Source organism: Grammomys surdaster, unplaced genomic scaffold, assembly GCF_004785775.1.
Source record: "Grammomys surdaster isolate TR1022 unplaced genomic scaffold, NIH_TR_1.0 126271, whole genome shotgun sequence".
In the NCBI taxonomy this organism is placed as follows: Eukaryota; Metazoa; Chordata; class Mammalia; order Rodentia; family Muridae; genus Grammomys; species Grammomys surdaster.
In genome coordinates this window covers 9,718,415-9,739,188 of record NW_021621071.1, presented here as the reverse complement: position 1 = coordinate 9,739,188, position 20,774 = coordinate 9,718,415, and the positions used below count along the sequence as shown (strand labels likewise).

The window sequence follows — 20,774 nt, the reverse complement described above, 5'->3', positions numbered from 1 at the left end:
CCCCACTGCCCCTCCCTTCAAGCTGATAAGACTTAACCCCCTGTCTGTCGAGAATGGCTATGTTTATCTGAATTGCAAACCAGAGACTGACTTTTCAGACAGGGGGTTAAGTCTTATCAGCTTGAAGGGAGGGGCAGTGGGGGATTACGGAACAATCAGGTTATGTAACAGACGTCACCCTTGATGAAGTCTACAGCACCAAGATTTTTGACAGTAACGGATTTAAAGGATGTTTACAACAAGGTATACATTACATTCTTTGCAAGTATTTTGAGGAAAACGTTTAGACCGTAACTTCAGATATGTGGTGGAGTATGTAGTCTTTCAGGATACTTTTGGGGTTCAACTGAGAAATCAAGGGCATATGTATAGGTCTGAGTCCATAGCTTAGACCCAGTTATCACACATTTCTTAGTTCATTTCCTCAGGATGTGCATACAACCCCTCCTCCAACATACACACACACAGCATAATACCAGATGTGTGTCTTACTGTAATTAAGGAATTCATCATAACAAACATCACTGGACCCCTATTTTCACCACTTGGGGCTAGAACCTGCATCTTAAAAGGTGGCCAAGGACATCCAAATGAAAGTTTGAGGTTAGGATGTCAACATTCATTAGGGCTAAGTGCTGTGAAGACAGTGTTGACCAAGCTGGAAAGAGGAAGGGCAAAGAAATAGTCGTAATAGGAGTATTCTCTACCCCCAAACCCATCAACACATTCTCTCTCCTCCCAGGGAGATACTGTGGTTTCTCTGACTACCCACATGTGTTCCCCTGTGCAGGAGGAGGGTCAGTCAACCGGCTGGCTAGGCTGGGACAGTCTCTGGATCCACTGCTGTCTCTGCTCCTTCTCTCCCACTGCTGCTGGGCTGTGCGGTAAGCTAGGTTTAATCTATGAGATGTCCTGACCACCCCATGGCCAAGAGACTTCTTTGAAGGATCCTTACAACTCTAGTTCCAGATGTTAAAAATACAAGCAAAACAGCTGGTCCACTGGTAACTGGACCAAGTAGTGACCACCAAAGGATAAAAGTGTTAAGCAAAATATAGCAGAAATATTTTAGGAGCCCAGATCCCTAAACATTGTGGAATTATATAGCAGTTTTGATATGCCTATGTCTTTAAAACTGAAATCATGTCACTGTTAGAATGCCTTGGTGTAAGCGGAGAAAAAGCTCCCTGATTCTGGCTGGAGATTAGACGTAGCTCCTCTAGCATGTGCTCTTATCTTTGCAGAAGCATGGATGTGCAAATGCACATCACACACACATACACACACACAGACATACACATGCACACATACACACACAAACAGACATACACATGCACACATACATAGACATACACTGCACACACACATACATACACATGCACACACATATGCACACACACATACACAGATACATGCACACATACACATGCACACACACTCACATACATACATACACAGACATACAAATGCACACACACACATATACACACACATGGGCACACACAGAGACATACACATGCACATCACACACACACACATACACATGCACACACATATACACACATACACAGACACACACACAGGTTGGATTAACATATGCAAAGCAATAATCATTTTCAAGGTATTATACGAGGGACCAAAACTTGATTAGAGAATAAAGTCTGGGACATAAAGGAATAAAGTGTGCTATAGAGAAGCCTAGGTATAAAAGATGCTATGTTGGAAATGGAAGGCCTTTGACTTTAACTTGGAACATCAGAGGACCAAGAAGAGAGTATTTGAGCATTTTGTTTTGTTTTCTAAAGAATCTATGACTATATTTGGTTCTTCTAAAGAACACTGACAGAACTATGACATTAGACACTCAGAGAAAGAGTTAAGTGAGAATGTGGGTGAGGTGCTTCAGACTTGACAGAGGCTGTGTGGTAAAGGCTGTAGTGATGGGAAGACAGCAGAGACGCTAATCCATAGGAACCGTAAGATGCGTGGGCCCCGATGTCTCTCAGGTACCACCTGCCCCCGCCAGGCTCTGGGTTACAGTGTGAGACAATACATCCCCACCTTGGTTAAATGCAATCATTTTGGTTTTCGTTTATAAGTAAAGTAGCCCAACTCAATCTCAAACTGATACAGGCAGACGCCAGTCAATACCGTGATTTAAAGTGGAGAAAATTAGACTGGTAAAAGCAAGCCCGTTTTTTAGAGGTGAGAACATAACTTCTCAAGACCAATCATTTACAATGAGGGTCAAACTGAAACTCTTGTAGTGGCTCATGTGTATGAAAAATAACTTCGAGAATATAATTAAGCCTTGTTTTTGTTGCACGGCTGTGCAAGTACATGAAATTAAAATGCATCTATATTTGGAGCTACTTTGTATGAGCTCATGTGTTTGCGTATGTGTGTTGGGTGTGTATGTGTGCTTGCACATGAGTGTGCATGTCTGTGTGTGCCGGAAATTTATGTCTGATGTTTTTGTCAAATGCTCTCCACATTTTTTTTTTTTTTTTGAGGCAGGGCTTCTCACCAAACATGAAGCTTGTTAACTGGTAACTGGCTGGATAGCAAATCCTAGGAATCCCCCTGTCTTATCCTTTCCAGTGCTGGGGTGATGTAGGTGAAGGGCCCAACTCGGGCTCCTTATGCCAGTGTGGAAGGCATGCTACCAAAGGAGGCATCTCCACAGCGTCCACAAAGTGCATTTTAAGTGAAAATCTGAATAAAAGGAATTGTAAAAAAAATATGATGTATGTAATCACTGCTTTGCTTCAGAACTGGAAACCTGTATCCCTCTCCTTTTCATTTCTTCTGTGTCTTGGGTTTAACATCGAGGTTTATTTTTTATGCCATAACGAGGGTTTAGAATTCAGTCTTGGTTCTTTCTGATGAGCACAGTTTAATTTTATTTATTTGCGGTGTGGAAGATAAAGCTTCACAAATGTAAGCGCTCTTGGATCGCCTTGGCATGGTGATTTTATTTATTTTTGGGGGATAGTAACTCTGAGTTATTTATAAAGTCCTGACACCCTAACATAGTCACATTTCATTTTAATATTTTCTTCTTATTCATAGGGGTGAGCATTCCCTCTAGGCTCCGCCCCACGGTTACCTGGCAACAGCCAGGTGTCCCTGACTCACTATAAAAGGAGCTGTTTGCCCCCTCCTCTCTCTCTCTTGTCTTTTATTCTCTTACCCTCTTCCCTCTCTCCCCTTTCTCTCCATTCCCCTCTTCCCTCTTTCCATGTGTTCATGGCCAGCCTCCTCTCCTCCTCCTTCTCTTCCTCCTCCTCCTCTTCCTCCTCCTCCTCCTCCTCCTCCTCCTCCTTCTTCTTCTTCTCTCTCTCTCTCTCTCTCTCTCTCTCTCTCTCTCTCTCTCTCTCTCTCTCCCTTTCTCTTATCTCTACTCCCTCAACTCCCCTCCCAAGGCCCTAAATAAACTCTATTCTATACTATATCCATCGTGGCTGATACCTCAGGAGAAGGGGTATCTCAGCATGGGCCCATGGAGGCACCATACCACAACTCTACCAAACATATTCCTCCTCCTCCTCCCCCGTCTCCTCCTCCTCCTCCTTCCTCTTTTTCTTCTTCTTCTTTTTAAATAAAACACAACAATAGCCTTTAAGTTCCATCCAGTCTTCATGTGGGAAAGGAAACAAAACAATGTTGGCTCCTACATACAATGTTTTGAAAATGCTTTTTGGGAATTTCCTCCTTAAATCTATAACTGGGGGTTGCCCGTCTTGCTGTTACTTGTAATTTTAGAAGCCAGTTTTAGTATGAGAAGGTGGGCCAGATTTGTTTTTCAAAAACACTGTTTTCTTAAGAATTGGAAAAGCAAATCATGTGCTTGTGCAGTTACTTGAAATTGTTCTTGTCAATAACTGTCTTATGGGTCTGGATGGATGCTTCTTAAAAAAAAAAAAAGGCAGAGCCAGGAAAGCTATTCCCGCTTTCAGAAATGCCTCTGAAGGGGAGGACAAATACTCAAGTACAACTCCATCTTCAATACAGCTCTAACAGGTTCATAATCTCAAACCAAAATACATGAGGAAAATTGTCAAATTCAGTGAGAGTCACATGAGAATTAGGTGGTGTGTGTGTGTGTCTCAGTAAGTGGTTGAGGGAAGACTTCTTTGACCAGAGACTTGCAAAGACTCACTCAGCCAAAGCAAAGGCAAAGGCCACAGCACAGGCAAAGCAGCAATGGTTGCGTTAGAACTTGAGGATGCAGTGAACAGCGCTGGTGGCAGCAAACACCCTGGACTCTGTCAATCACCAGGGGGATGTCAGGTGGACTGACAGAGGGCAAAAACAGATGAGCAGCCAATTCTGCCTGGTGAGATCTGCAGTCTCTGCTCTCCACCAGCTATGGAAGCCCTTAAGGTCACCACCTACCCCCCACCCTTGTTACCAGTGTGGAGCAGCTAAAGGGAGCAAGCCTGGAATACAAGGGGAACTTGCAGCTCGCTCAGAGCCTGAGCAAACTTCTGGCTTATGGAAAATTCACTCAATGTGGTGATGAGTGACAAGTTTTAAAGGATGGAAATAAGCTGTATGCAAAGTTTATATCCAAAGAATAGCTGGGGGAAAGGAAGGAAGTGGGGGAGGAAACAAGAGACGGAGGGAGGGGTAAAGAGAGGGAGGGAGAGAGGAAAACAAAGTTGAATACAAAAAAGCCTTCCATGGAATAAGTTCTGATGGTGACCAAATGGAACATCAAAAAATTAAAAAAATATACATGGCGAAGTCATCTAGTTTCTGTAAAACTAGAGATCAAAGAGGAGATGCCAGAACTAAGGGGAAACTGGACATGTTATAGAGATGACATATGAACACGTGGAGGACTGAGCATAAACAGAAGGAGATTGGAAATGCCAGCCCAGGAGAATGGGTGAACTCACATGTGCAGCCTAGTGGTTTGCATTCTTTAACTAAGTCTTCTAAGAGATGGGCTCTGACTGTACGAGTTCGCATCTGTTACTGACTTGTCCCGCTCGTACGAATACTACAAGGAAAGATGGCTCTACGTTGACGGCTCACCCAAGTCAAGCCAGAAGAGGAACAAGATCCAAGAGATTGAATAAGACAGTTGAGCCAAAGGCCATGTTTTATGTTAAAGACCCAGAGTGCAAATAATTAATAAAGACAACTTCTGGGAAAAAATTAAACCAAACCACTAATAATCTAATCATGGAAGAATTAGAAACACAAATACATTAAAGAATATATATTGGGAATGTGTTTAGAAACTGAAAAAAAAATAAAAGAATTATTTTAGAGATTAGTTAATTATATGCAAATGTATTTAAACCTGAATGAAAAAAGGCTACTTTCTATCTTGAAAAACAAAACAAAACAAAACAGTAAAAAAAAAAAAAGTCTACTTTGAGAGAAAACACAAATAGCAAAGTGACCTCAAACAATCAGACAGAAATGTAGCTACCTGAGTTGAGAGAGCACCAATTTCCCTGAGGGTTCAGGTAGTGACAATTTGTTGTCTCCTTTTCTATTGACTCTTGCTATATCCAAGTATAACCATCAGGATTTTGTCTGTTAGTAAAAGGAATAATTAAGACCCAAGGGTCCAAAGACCCAGATCTGGATAAAAGAGACCGGCTTGGAGCATCAGAGAATGGGAGAGGAGGCAGTCACCCCAGAGATGACTAGGAGAAGTCTGTATTCTGAGCCACTGAGTAAAATCAAGGTTCCCTCACTACAGCTCTTCCTGTCCACCTTCCTGGTCTCCTCATCCGTCTTTGGTCATTCCATCCCATCTCCTTACCCATTAAGCAATGTTTATTGTTGTTGGTGGTTGTTTACTTGTGAACTGTTGGGCCCTTCTACCAGAATAGAGACCTTGTCCTGTTGAATTATGCTGAGCCTTAAATATCTGTCGTGTGAGTAAGTGGGACATTTTAGTGACGTAGCAGAGAACAATAACGAATGTGGTTACTCAAGTCATCGATGTTTTTGCATCACGGGGCTTCAGTGAAACTGGGGCAGCTACAGGCTTAAAGGAGGCAGGGACTGTGTGAGGTCTTCCTGGGATAGAACAGAGTCTCATGAGAGGATGGAGGGACACGTTGGAAAGACAAGCTACATGTCAGAACATGACAATTACTAGTAAGAGGAAAATAACTGCTTTCGTGCTTTACTTGTAAAAGGTCAATGACAAAACAGTCACAAGCTAAATACACCTGGTTTTTATTGAATGCCATAAGAAAGGAGAAGAAACCGAGATTCAAAGTCCTTGATGAACAACAAACTCAAGACAAATACTGAATATAACGTGCAGTCTAAACCCCTTTGCTGGAGTGGGTGGCCCTGGCTTCATGGAACTGCTGTCTCCATGAAGACAGGGCGGGCTTGCTGCTCTCTGAGCCACCAGGCGGCTGAGGACGGCTTTCTGAGTGCTGTCCTCGAGCAAGCAAAGAGTTAAACTTGGACATATTGAGAAGAGTGAGCCATGTGCCAATGAAGAGGCCCAAAAATAGGTTGGGGGGGGGGCAGGCGAAGGGATCAGGCTATTTTGATTGAAGAAGGAAAGACTTAAAAAGAGAAGCAATAATGTCTCCCAGCATCTGCTGGAGCCAGCTCTGATTCACCTTGAGGGCGGAGCTAGGAATAATAGACAGAAGCCAAGGGCAGGGCAGATTTCAACTCCACACAGTCAGGACTTCTGAGCTGTCAGAGATGACAGAAAGGGAGGGAGGGCAGAGAGAGAGAGAGCCTGTTAGCTCGCTGTTCAAGGACACACAACATGCCCGCACTCAGCAATGCTCGACACAGCCCCAAGGACCACACTGGATGTCAGACTAGCTGGCTTCTGGATCTTTCCCTCACACCTTCACCCATGGCCAGCAGTAAGCTTCAACTTATGGCTTCCTTATGGGAGTCATATGAGAATGGTCATGTGAACACAAACAGTTGTTTAGTAATCTCTTAAGCTGTCTACCTATATGGGGCGTTATTGTATCTCCAAACTGTTCTATCTCTGCCAGGTCATCATTATCTCTGTCTCTAGTGTCTTCAGCCTTATAAAGACTTTAATGTGTCAATGTTACATTTAGTATCATTATGTCTGCTATTCAAGTTTTTGAAATGCTTCGTAAGCAGTTTTTCACCTTTTTACTAAGGAAGGGTCAGACCATATATTTCATATGACAATCACGGTCCCAGTCTTAGGGTGCAAAAGGCTGGAGTAGTTGAGTTTTATGGGGTGGGACTCAATATCAATAGTTTTCTTACAAAAATTTATGTAGAAATGTTTCCCCATTTGTAAAAAATAAACTAACACACCCCTTAATAAATAAACCTCATTTACTTTGATGAATCTTGAGTAGGGTCCTTTATCTGACATCCCTTACACCCAGTAATTTTCAGGGAATGAAAATGTGACATTGGGTGGCGTGGCTAACTTGTCACGTGGTGTTACGACTTGGAAGAACTGACAGAAACTGAAGGGCTGAGTTATACGTGTGGTGGGGGCTAGAGAGGTGGCTCAGTAGACGACCTGGGTTCAATTCCTAGCACTCTCATCATGTGGCTCACAACGGCCTGTTACGCTAGCTCCTGGAGATCTGACACTCTGGTCTCCTGCATCTATGGGCACACACCCAACACACAATCAAGCACAAACAGCGTAATCAATCTTTACCTCTACTCAAGACCTTTAACATATTTCTCCGTCAAATTCCGGACATCATGACAATGTAATAGCTTGAGAAGTTGATATAATATGTCCTTTTGATTTTTCCCCACCTGTCTAGGACTTGACAGAGCGTGACACAACAGAGGCAGGGTGAGCAAAAAGAAATACGAAAACCAGGATGAGAGGAAGCTGGATGTGCACTCTCCTAATGGGTAGTTAACTAAGTGTGATGGTTTGTCTATGCTTGGTCCAGGGAATGGCACTATAAGGAGGTGTGGCCTTGTTGGAGTAGGCGTGACCTTGTTGGAGTAGGTGAGTCACTGTGGGCATGGGCTTAAGACCCTCATCCTAGCTGCTTGGAAGTCAGTCTTCCACTAGCAGCCTTCAGATGAAGATGTAGGACTCTCAGCTCCTCCTGCACCATGCCTGCCTGGATGCTGCCATGCTCCCACCTTGATGATAATGGACTGAACCTCTGAGTCTGTAAGCCAGCCACAATTCAATGTTGTCTTGTATAAGAGTTGCCTTGGTCCTGGTTTCTGTTCACAGCAGTAAAACACTAAGACACTAAGTTACCAAGTTACCCTCATTCAAACCTGCTCTCCAAGCTGTTTGTGTGATGGATGTCAGCACCATGTCTGAGAAGACACATCTATGACACACCTTCACATACCACACAACTATACCTCCTTAACACTGAGTGTTAAGAAAAACTTCAGTTTTTATTCAAGCTGGGCATGCCTAAGAATCATTGGGGTCACACCAGTCACGGGTGACTCTCTTGTTAACACTTCAGACCACCCCCACCCATCTTTGTGGAATGCTTGCTAAGAAATACAACACTATGCTCTCTATTAAACTGCTTTTCTGTAGAGTCTGTTTCATATCTCTCTAAGCTTTCTGCATTGAACACGTGGCCATCAGTATCCCTATCAGTGTGCGATAAATACCCATAGCTTACAAGGAGAGAATTCTAGGCTGGCAGGTAGAAAGGCGCAGGTTGTTCACCATAGACACATTGAGTCAGCATGGGTTATGAGAAGACATTCTGCACATGAAACAGACTCTTCCATACCTTGACTCCCATAGCTGGCATCTATTCCAGACCCATCCCAGGACTCCACAGCACTGTCCACGCTGGGCACTGTGGAGGGGTACACGTCGGAGAGCTTGCCAGGTTTCTGTATTGGGGAGGAGTCCTCCTCACCATCTCCTAGGTCACTCGAGTGGCCGGGGATGGGAAACTTCTTGGGACTTGATGCCGATTGGGCTTTACAGACAGGGAAACAGGGAATACATCAGTGCAAATTCACAAGAAAAAAAATCCTCGGATACAGTGGCTCGAGAGCCATTTCCCTAGAAACGCATAAAAACGCTTGCACATTCTTTTAGGGAAGGAGACACATGCTGGAAATCCTTATTCGGGACTCTTGCTCCACTCACCATCTGTCTGTTTCTTAATTTTCAGGGTGACAGTCTCTCCCGCCATCTGTAGCAAGTGGATGGCTTCACTCAGAGGCTTCCCCTTCAAGCTGCTGCTATTGATGGCTAGGATTCGATCTCCGATGTGGATCGCTCCAGTCCTGGAACACACCAGACAGTGGCAGAGGAGGTAGACACAGCAGACAGGGGAGGATAGGCAGATACAATCCCTGCAGGCTTCTTGGGATAAATTTCTCAATATACTTGCATATTATTATTCATAGAGACTTGGCAGAGTCTCTAAAATTCACTTCTAGTTTTCTCTTGGGAAGTGCTGTAATCTATGGTGAGTTAGTTTTTAGTTTCCAACACAATTAGTAAAAAGCATTTTAACTAGTTTTGAGAATGAACTTGGATATACATATACATCATATACATATACATCATATACACATACATATATATATTTAAACTCCAAGAAAGCTGAGTCATTGGGTAAATTCCTTACAGGTCCCCAGGAAATGAACTCTGCCGAACAACAAGTGTGGCCATGTATAGCGGGGCAACCTTCTCGATTCCTACAGATTTAAAATGTTTCATACAAAACTGGTTCTCAGCTCGCCATAAGACAGGTTCAAGAGTCTGAGACATAGACTAGACAGGCAGCAACAGCCCTGGTCTGGTTCTACGATTTGAAAAAGGCCGGACGGAAGGATTATTTGGTGCTAACTTTAAGGCCATCTCTGTCACCCACCAGGTCAGCTGTGTGACATGGTTGCCGTATTTCAACCTCTCTGGCTATCAGTTCCTCACCAGCAGGATGGGGACAATCATCTCACAGAGCAGTCCCGGGGATGAGATGGGAACACGTATAAGAGCTTGGACCAATGTGTGGATAAAGAAAGCATGTTACTTGATCAATTAATTTTGTGTGTGTGGTGTATAAATTATATATGTCTGTGTCTATGTATATACATGTGTGCGTGGGCATGTTGATGTCAGAAGTCAACACTGGGTCTCTCTCAACCATCCTCTACCCTATCTATCTATCTATCTATCTATCTGTCTATTGTCTATCTATCAATCCATCTATTGTCTATCTACCTGTCTGTCTGTCTATCTACCTATCTACCTATTATCTATCCATCTACTGTCTATCTATCTATCTATCTATCTATCTATCTATCTATCTATCTATCTATCTAATCTCTCTACCCATCTATTATCTATCTATCTATCTATCTATCTATCTATCTATCTACGTATCTATGTATCTATCTATGATCTATCTACTTGTCTGTCTATCTATCTATTGTCTACCTAATATATCAATCTAATCTATTTATTTATCTCTTTATCTATCCATTGGCATATGTATCTACCTATCTATTAATTATTTTTGAAGGCATGGTTTATCACGGAATCTGGAGCTCATCAATTTGGCTAAGCTGGATGATGATCACTGAGCTCTCCTGGTCCTTTTGTCCTTATGTCCAGTGCTGAGGTGACAGCTGCTCACTTGTGTACCTGACTTTTATGTGGTGCCTGGGATGCACTCAGGTCCTTATGTTTGTGCAAGAGGCTCTTTACCAGTGGATGGATCTCCTTAGCCCTAAACAAGGCATGAATTCACTGATTAATACACTGATACAGCATCTCTAACCTTTACATCCGTTGTATCTTCATTCAATTTGAATGAGCACACTGGGATGTTCAAGTCTCATGTTTATTTTATCTGCCATTGTTGGGGAGCATTGGAAGGGACAGGGGGATGCCATAGATGATTGACAGTACCATGGTTGAGATCTTCACCTTGAGACAAAGACGCTGAGCTGAAGCACAAAGGTCAGGCCTTGGCCGAACTGAATCACTTTAAATTCAGATACTGAAGGAATTAACCCTGTTTATGGGGTCGTTAGGGCCTGAGCTTGGTCTAGGGCTATGGCAGCCGTGTTAGACATAAGTAGCTGCCTGGCAGAGGTAATACAGTGTATACTGATAAGGAGAGACTGCTTAACCTGTCTACCACTGCATTTAGAATTACAGAACTTTTCTCTGAAAAAGATCTCTCCTGTCATAAAGAGTATTAGTTCAAGAATGATGCAGCTTGTAAGACCCAGCTGTAATGAACCACTTTGCAGAATCCTTTGTTGTCTCACAGTGATAACTAGAACAGGAGGATGCCCGAAGAGACCATCTCCCAGGCGTCTTTGCTAAAATCAGAATATTAAATCCTAGTAGAGTAGCCCTGGCTGATCGGCCTCAGGCCGCTCATCTGACAGACAGAGCTGTCAAGCGAGCCAATGTCTAAGCAAGGTATCTTGCAGTTCTGAAAATTCTGCAGTGCTACATCTCTATTGCAACTACTGTCATCAAGTGTCAGCCTCAATGACATGCCTGAGCCTTCTCGAGCTAAGTCACTGGAAAATAGATCTAGTTAGAGAGTCTGTTGTGTGCCTAAGCAACATGTCTCAGAAAAAAAGTGCAGTTCAGCAGAGGGCGGGGAGCAGACCTGGCGTGTGCATCACTGCCAAAGAACAAATGGACACGCACAAGGAGATACTATTGAGAGGGTCACTACACCCTGTTAGCCACAGCCTCTGAGGACCAAGCCTTTATTATCCTCTCCCAAATACATAGAGGCTTACTACAATACCTGTCAGGCAACAGAAAGCTCAGCAAATGTTTGCAGAATTGATTTGGACAAGCCTTTTAACCTCCCTCAACGGCCGGGTCCTCTTCTCAAAATGGACACCGTATAAATCTACCTGTAGCCGGACTGTGCTCTCTTAACACATTTTATTCTTCCGAGAGTAATATCCATGCTAAGCCGTGGCATCTTTTCCTGCCTACAAGACACCCTTCAGTGTCAAGTCTGAGCTCTGCCTGAGAGTTCCCAAGCTCTAAAAAATCAATCCTCTGTGCAGATTTAAAAGTCAACAGATAAACAGCCAGGAGAAGGAAGTGTGGTTCACACGGTTGTGCGGGAACAAACCCCGCAGACACAGGTAATTAATTATAGCGGCCCCTTCCATTTTTACCTTTCAGCTAATCCCCCTTTAGTGAGGCTGGAGATGATAATTGGATCAAAGGGCTCTTCAGTTCCAGAAATTGTGATGCCAAGAGGCCCCCCGTAGCGCTTCAGCTCCACCGTGTAAATAATCGCTCCGGAACTCTCTTGCTCATCTGCAATAAATGCCAAGGAATCGTAATTGGTTTCATTGGAAAAGGGAAAAAAAACCATAATGCACATCTTTACCCACAAAGCAGGAAAGTCACAACTTCACCCCTGAAACGTTATGGCTCAGAAAATGATGATGTTGGGGAGTAGTGCTTCCTTGATAGGGTTTTACGTTCTAACTTGGGATGAAGTTGTCCTGAGTGCCCATGGGGAACACTTATGCTTAGCCAGTGGGTGGCCTGTCTAATGATGGCCACAGAATCCTCACGTTCTGCCTCTGCCTTGGACAGTGCTTGGCCCGCGTTTTTGCCAAGTATGTGATCAATGCCCATGTAGTAAACATAGAATTTAGCAGATAACACCGAATGAGAACACCACTCAGTATCTCAGAAAATTTTCTGTTCCCAGGTTTTCTCTCTTCTCTTCTCTTCTCTTCTCTTCTCTTCTCTTCTCTTCTCTTCTCTTCTCTTCTCTTCTCTTCTCTTCTCTTCTCTTCTTTTATTTTCCTTTCCTTTTTTCTTTCCTTTTTCCTTTTTCCTTTCTCCTTTCCTTTCCTTTCTTTTCCTTTCCTTTCCCCTTTCTTCCTTCCTTCCTTCCTTCCTTCCTTCCTTCCTTTCTTTCTTTCTTTCTTTCTCTCTCTCTCTCTCTCTCTCTCTCTCTCTTTCCTTCCTTCCTTCTCTCTCCCTCTCTCTCTCTCTCTCTTTCTACTTCTTTTTTTTTTTAACAAACATCCTAGTTTTCAATATAAGAAAGCTGAATTTGCTCAGGTTTGGATTGAATCATAACGATAGGTTAATTGGAACTCAGAGAGATCATCTTGAAGAAAGTACCAGAAATCTTAGAATATCTTTTGTATCATTCCACAGACAGTGTCTTAGTACCATTGAACAATTCAGGGGTACTGTAGCAGAAGTTTGAATTATGGTCTCTCTGCTATAGAGAGAAAAAGCTAATGTAATCTATTCATGTTTCAGGAACCTCTACCAGGCTGTCATATGGCCATGTGTTCTGTGTGCCATTTAATATTGGTAAGAAGGAAGACATTTCTGTTCTCCAAACGTTTGTCAACATGGTGGGTGTCATGACTTCATTAGGGTTGCGAAGCTTCAGGATTCAAAGTAGTTGATTTGCTTGTGTTTAAAGTTCCTGACATTTGTTTTACCACTTGGCCCGAGAGCTGTGAACGGTTAAGGAGCTGTTTCATTTCTGTACCTCAGGATACAATGAAATGGTCCAGTAACTACTTGAACAAAACAGTCAGTTTTTATAGTCAGTCTGTGTGGAGTAAGGTATTAACGGAGCCACATTTTTTTTGCAGTAAGCAGCTGCTCGTTTACGATATGAAATGCTAAACTAAGGACAGAAGGAGAAGCTTGAGTTAACAATTCAATTATCTGTGTGTGCAGTGAGGAGTTAGGGTGACCATAAAAGGCAAGGTCAGGAGAGTAATGTGGGCAGGAACGTCTTCTCTCTTGTCAGCATTTACTTTATTCTTGACCACAGCCTGGGAGTTCTGGAATGTAGCCACTACCTATGGAGCTCAGCACACTGGGAATCAAAGACCACCTACCAAACAACAGTTTGGTATAAAACTATACCAACAGTTATAAAAGAGCAACAGTTATAAGAGTAATCGAAATCTGACTCAGGCTGGGCCAGTACAGCTTGGGATTCTCCACATCACATCTGAGAGATGGTCCCCAGGTTTCTTCTAGGCTGCTGCTTACATTGTGGTGAATAGGCTGGTCATCATGAACTACTCAGGGCTCCAGGAAAAAGCATCAGGGGATGGTTTAGTGAAATAAAATCCAGAAGCCTACATTTTCTGATTGCGTAATATTTTGTTACCTGTCAGAGCTTTCCTTGATCTAAATGAATTGGGGATATATTGAGCAGATTATAATTTATGCTGTACACTGCATCAATAATTATGCTCTGGATAGAATCATTCCTTTGAGTAGCGACCCGGACTTAATTAAATGGTAGGTAATATTATTTATTTCTAGGTTTTCTGCTGGCCACTCTGTTAGGAGGGTACGCTATTGGGAAAACCCAGACCCTCCACACATGAGAACAAGCACCAGCCGCCTAGATTTAGCTATTTTCTTTCTATGACATTTGGGGAAATACACTTGAAAACCACCGGAGGCCCAGGGACTTATGGGAAGTTTTAGGTGAAACTTTAGTCTAGATGAAAACAAACACTGGCCGAGAGGAAAGTGAACTTGGGTGCAGACCCGCGTGCTGCATTGATGGTGGAGAGAGCTTCTCCAGTTCCTTCCTCCTTGTATCACAACATAACATGTATCACTGGGGATGGGGTAGGTGGATTTAGGATAACCATGTTTCAGGCTAGCTTATGGGGGCGACATTTTATATTAGCAACCAAGTAGGCAGAAGAAGACAACTGGACACTCAGTATGTGATGTAGATGCAAACCAAGAAGATGGCGAGCTTACACTATGGCCACATTCTTCAAATGGTAGCGGGAGGCAAGAAGTGGATCTTTGAGGATCCTAATTTAGACCAATTGTTTAAAAAAACACTTCTCGATTCTCTTTCTCTCTCTCCCTCTTTCTCTGTATCTCTTGGTCTCTCTACTCTCTATCTCCCTTTCTCTCACTCTTTGCTTACTTTTTGTTCTCTCTCTCTCTCTCTATATATATGAAAATGGATACCACATTTCTAGGAATCGTGGGCACTGCTAAGATACATGGTAATATCAAGATCCCTGCTAGTATTCTTAACTGGGTTACATTCCCATGAATCTTCCTTTAGGGATCTTGTCAGTGTTACAGGATGGGGTGTCTGGAATTCCCTCCACACAATCTACTGAGAGGAGAAATCCCACAGGGAACTAGCTAACCACTGCGGTTGCTGGGTGACACACAATGGTGCCTTCCAGTGTTTCTCTGTTTTCTGTATGGACTTTTAATTTCTTTTTTTTTTGTTTGTTTGTTTGTTATTTTTCAAGACAGGGTTTCTCTGTGTAGCCCTGGCTGTCCTGGAACTCACTCTGTAGACCAGGCTAGCCTCGAACTCTCAAACTCACACATCCGCCTGTCTCTGCCTCCCAAGTGCTGGGATTAAAAGCGTGTGCCACCACCGCCCAGCGACTTTTAATTTCATAATTAAAAAAAAAAACAAAGTCTGTGTGCATGATTTTACTAACAGGGTTAAGAAAATCAACACTCCTAGAAATCCCTCGGTAGATGCCTCAAACAAATAGGCATTTAATTAGCCTGCTTTCTTTCCATTGGTGACAGCAGCTGCCCTTCCATGGTCCTATCTATACCACATGGCCCATCTGGGCACGAGGCAGGGTGCCCAGGTTCTCCTCTGTTACTTGCCCTTGAGGAGGTCCCAGCTTGGCGCTTTCTCTCTCTCTCTCTCTCTCTCTCTCTCTCTCTCTCTCTCTCTCTCTCTCTCTCTCTCTCAGTGTTTCCTTTTAAATGGCCTTTCTGCACGGGACCCAGCCTTCATACTCTTCTCGGGTGCGTTTCCAGTAGTACTGCCAACCCACGAGGTTTGGTCCTGTCTTCCCCCATATATTTTCAAAACCCAAACCCAAATGTACCACAGTCTTATGGGAAGCCTTTTTGTTGGTTCCCGAAATGCTTGATAAATTACAAGACTGCAAGAACCGACCACACTGTCCTCTCTCATCTCAGCCTCTGGCTTCTCTCCTGGTGGACCCACAACTCCTTGCTCAGGCCTTTAGTGTTCCCCAGTCTTTACTCCCTGGGTCCCCATCCCTTCCCACTGTTCTCCTGGGGGAATCTCTCCTTCTGCCTCAAAACTTGTCTCACGAGCCTTATTTTCCAAGGAAGTTTCTGGTCTCTCAGTTGGGTTTGGTGCATTTTTTTAGGACATCCCAGAGCTACCGTCTACCAGGTTAGTGTTTCTCAACTCTCCAGCTTCTCATTTCAGCTCTCCCACTAATCAACAAGGAGAAAAAATAGTTCAAGTTTTCTTGAATGAGAGTGACTAGAGGCTAAGGGATAAGATTCAGACAGGTAGAGCTGAGTTTTGAAGCCTACATGCTAGTGCCACATAGTCCCTGAGAGTCTTTCATCCCAAAGGCCAGACTCATGTTCTGGCATATACTTTCAATTCTGATGTTATGTGTATGTGTGTGTAATGTGTATATATCTATATCTATTTATACTTTCAATTCTGATAGTATATAATCTATCTATCTATCTATCTATCTATCTATCTATCTACTTATCTACCTATCTATAATTTTATTATATGAGTGTTTTACCTGCACATATATCTATGCATCACATGCATGCCCCAGGAAGCCAGAAGAGGGTTGGGTGATACCCTGGAACTGGAGTTATGATGGTTGTGAATCTTCATGTGGGTGCTGATAATTAAAACTGGGTCCTCTGGAAGAGGAGTAAGTCCTTTTCACCCTGGAACCATCACCATCTGCCCTCCTGGCCCTTTTCTGTGTTTTTAAGGATTTCTCTCATTAGAATAAAATCACCTAAAAACCCCGATTTTATAGTCAGGTCTTCACACCTTAGAACTCTGTCTGGGATGAGGGAGAATTCAAGAGATACTCACAAGTAGCGCAACAGAAGGGATGATGGTTGGCATACAGCCAGATCCCCAGGAAGAAGAGCTCCCTAAAACAGCTCAGGTGTCAGCCCACATTAGGCCGAGTCTATGTTCCTTCTTCAAGACAGGTGACACAAAGCCATCATAGCTCATCCAGAGTGTGAAGTGAAGACCTTGATGGCCAGTACGGGGAATCAGTCAACCCTGAACCTCCTCCCTACAAGGTTCCTAGAGTATAGGAACCTTCAGCTTCTGGCTGAACTTCTGAATCCATCTGCCTTTCTGGGTTTTAGCCCGGCTGGCATCTAAGAAGCCATGTTGCCCAGGAGGAGGGCACTCACAGCTATTTGGAAAGCAATGTTCAGACCATTTTGGAGGTGGATGCTCTCCAAGGCACTCTGTCCTTGAAGCTGCTTTAACTTGCAATGCTCAGGAAGGAGCAGCTAGAATCTCAAACCACAAGAGAAACTTTCCGTGAAGGCGGTGTCACAAGTAAGTTTCAAAGAGGGCCTAAACAGATGTTAATGATATTATAAGCAGCTTCTATGTTACAACAGCAGGTTTATAACTATTAGCGAAAGGCAGGAAAGGGGCCAGCCTACTTGTCTGTTCAGCTTAGTTCTAGTTAAGGAAATTAATGGGACCACAGAACAGATGCAAAATTGCTGCATTACTTATCTGTAATGTTAGTTTCCGCCTTCTTGAGAGCCGCCTGTTTAACAAAATGAACACTGTCTGGCTTGAATCCATAATGGCAGCTGCCTGCCCTGGCCAAATAGGAGTTTTGGATTCAGGACTTAGTCTTTGGAAGGCATACATGCATAGGTCAATCAAAGTTCACTTCAGCGAAAAAAAAAATGATGGAATTAGTTTTGGAGTATGGTTGAATTTCTCGGGGTTGGTCTAGCCTGAGAAAATAAAGCATCTAGAGTATCCCCCAGGCTGGCCCTGGGGCTCTCAGCCATTTTACCTGGGTGCATCAAAGCAGTATACCGAGGGGTTCACAGGAGACATAGAAGGTTTATGAGTGGAATTAAACTTCTTTACAAAAGTGATCATTTCTAAGTCTTAAAACGCCATTCCAGGACCTGAGACTTTGTCATCATCTGGGCACCGGTTAGAAATGTCAATTCCGGATGCCTTTCCAGACCTGAAACAATCACAGGCTCCAGAGGAGGGATTCTCAGGTACGTTCAAGTTTGGGTGCAGTTACGACAAGAGAACCACCATGAGACAGACAGATTCTTCCAGTGCTTGGAGTACAACCAAGATTCACAGGGGGAGTTCATAGCTCTTCTCCAGTCTAAATTTTAGAGGTAAAGCTACTTCAAAAAACTTAGCCTGGCTAAATAAATAAATAAATAAATAGCCTAGCTTGGCCTGATGACCTGAAAACATAAACAAATAAGAAAGCTCAGATGTTTGAAGAACAGATTAGACTCAAAGTAATGGCTAAATTTGCATAGATTATATTATACAATAAGCAGAGTGAATTTGTTATAGATAGGACAATCAAAGGCTTGGACATACTTTTCCACACACATGAGAATCCATGAAGAGGGCAACGGGCTAAAATCACAGATTCTCCAAACAAGCAGCTGCCTGGTTAGCAGACAAAACAGTGCGGTGGTACAATGCAAAAATACGGGTTCCTGGATAGGAGAGTTATGCACATCTTTGTGGACCCTCGGGATTGAGCAGCAGCCCCTGGTGTGCAGTCTAGGACAAGAGCCTCCTCCTTTGCCCTGCCCAGTTACACTCCTATGCGAACACACAAGACTTTCTGAACACAACACCGTAAATGAATCTAAAGGGAGCGTTTGTAAACATTCGGCCATCATAAAATGAAGCTAAAATTAATTTCCACTAACAGAAGTTATTCATAGCACTCACTGGGTTCTGTGTGGCATAAACATTATTGCTAAGATATAGTAATTACTTCTTTGACCCTTATGGCAGCCATATATAGTAGATATCGAATGGATCTTTGTAGATCAGGAAACTGACGTTCATAGAAGATATTCGTGGAAATCTCCATCTGGGCAGCTGTGAGTGCAGCTGTGAGTGCAGCTGTGAGTGCAGCTGTGAGTCCAGCTGTGAGTCCAGCTGTGCGACCAGCTTGTTTGAAGTCCACAGTCATTTCGTTCTATGGACCTAGCCACAGAGTTTTTCAGACTGACTCATTGTGAGTAAACCAGTGGTCTCTACGCAACTACTTTGGACTTGTTCCCCATGCAAGATGCTGTAGTAGCTCCTCCCATTGGCCTTGGGGGTCAATTTTAAACTTTTTCCTATGATGATGTTCTAGGATAATTTTCCATCTCACCTCCCAGTATATCCTTTGCATCAGCCTACTGGGATGGGTCACATTCTCTCTGGCTTCCTGCCTCACTAATAAACCCTCTCTAGATCAAAGTTTTGGGACTCTTTTCCTTGAGCCTCCTGAGCAAAAACAGATGCTTCTTCCACACTCTCTTGTCAGCTTGTGAAGTATCAATCACTATGAGAAGATGCCTGTGAGAATAACGCAAAGGAAGTATTTATTCTGGCTCCTTGTTTCAGGGGGTCCAGCCCCATGCTTGGCTCCATGTACTCAGGCAGGGAAGATCATGGGAAAGGCAGTATATGGTGGAGGAGGGTGTCCACATATTAGTATAATCTTTGAAGGTATGGCCCTGGTGACCTAAGTGACCAACTAAGAGGAGGTGCCCTGCTTCCTAAGGTTTCAAAAAACTTCACAAACAGTGCTGCCCTACTAGACATGTACATGAACATAGCCATTTGCCACATTCATCTGTGTGCATGTATGTCTGCGTTCACATATGTGCCTGCATGTGGAAGCCAGGAACAGATGTCTTGTGTCTTCCTCAATTACCTTCCACCTTCTCTTTTGAGATATGATTTCTCAAGGATCCTAGGACTTGACAATCTGGCTAGTACTGGCTAGCCATCAAGACCTAGGAATCCCTGTGACTGCCTCCCCAGTTGGCATTACTGGCGCACACCACTATGTCCAGCTTTCTACAAGAGTGCTGAAAACCGGACTCAGGTCTTCCGGCTTGCGTGTCAAGCGCTCCACACACTGACCATCTCCATGGCCCTGCCACCCTACTTGTAATTACTAATTTTTTTATTGTTTCTATTTGGTGTTGACTGACTTGAGGATAAAGTTAATATCCTCATCATTTAAAAACCGGAAGACCATCAAACAGATACCTGGTACCCCACAGACCCTAAAGGGACGATAGCATGACTGAAAATCAAAGACAACCACGTATGAGAATGAGCCTACCAGTTCCCTATGTGCACAGCAGAGCCATGAGACTAGCAGCTGGAAGACAAGCAGATAGTCTGAGGCTGCACCTATTTACTCCAGTTGCAGGACTGCTTAGCCTAGGACGCCAAGTTTCATCAATTGTGGTCAACTTCCTGGGCCCCATGAAGGAAGCATGACTGAAGGAAAGACAGGATCAGGCAGTTAAACGGAGAAATGAAAAGCGTCTGGCGTATGAGGAGCCCGGGATTGGTATGAACATGGTTTCTAGGCTCTGTAGAGATTTTGATCTCTGTTGAGATCAAAGAACGGTCACTATTGGGTACTTTCAGTTCACTAGTATGACTTCAGGTGAAACACGAGATCAAACTTTAAAAACCAGTGGCTAGTCTAATGAGCAACGTTCCCTTTTTGTTAAGTTATACCTTGATTGAGGACCAAGATGGAGGGGAAGAGATGTTAGGAGCTACTTATAGCAATAAAAATAGACCCTAGTTGGTTGCCCATTGACGCTGCCAGTTACAAATTCCGCCAAGTAACACTGCCTTCCGGAGGAAGGTACATAGCTCTATGTGCACACGCAAGCGGCATCAAATCTCACAGTGTAAGTTTGTCCAGACGTACACAGCTGAAATGTGGTAGACTTGGACTTTAAACTGAGATCCAATCTTAAA

The 20,774-nt window shown here is 43.4% G+C and overlaps 1 protein-coding gene across 11 annotated transcripts in view; it reads right to left on the bottom strand.

The window, feature by feature from the left end:
• Grip1 (glutamate receptor interacting protein 1) overlaps positions 1–20,774 on the bottom strand; it is a 647,269-nt gene that overhangs the window by 42,573 nt on the left and 583,922 nt on the right. For 10 of the 11 annotated variants that reach the window (XM_028759124.1, XM_028759129.1, XM_028759131.1 and 7 more), the window contains 3 exons: positions 12,118–12,262; positions 9,098–9,237; positions 8,730–8,924 (listed from right to left, as the gene is read on the bottom strand). In XM_028759124.1, the coding sequence (XP_028614957.1) occupies positions 8,730–8,924; positions 9,098–9,237; positions 12,118–12,262 (480 nt within the window). The remainder of the gene's footprint in view (positions 1–8,729; positions 8,925–9,097; positions 9,238–12,117; positions 12,263–20,774) is intronic. The other variant, XM_028759133.1, reaches the window with a different exon arrangement.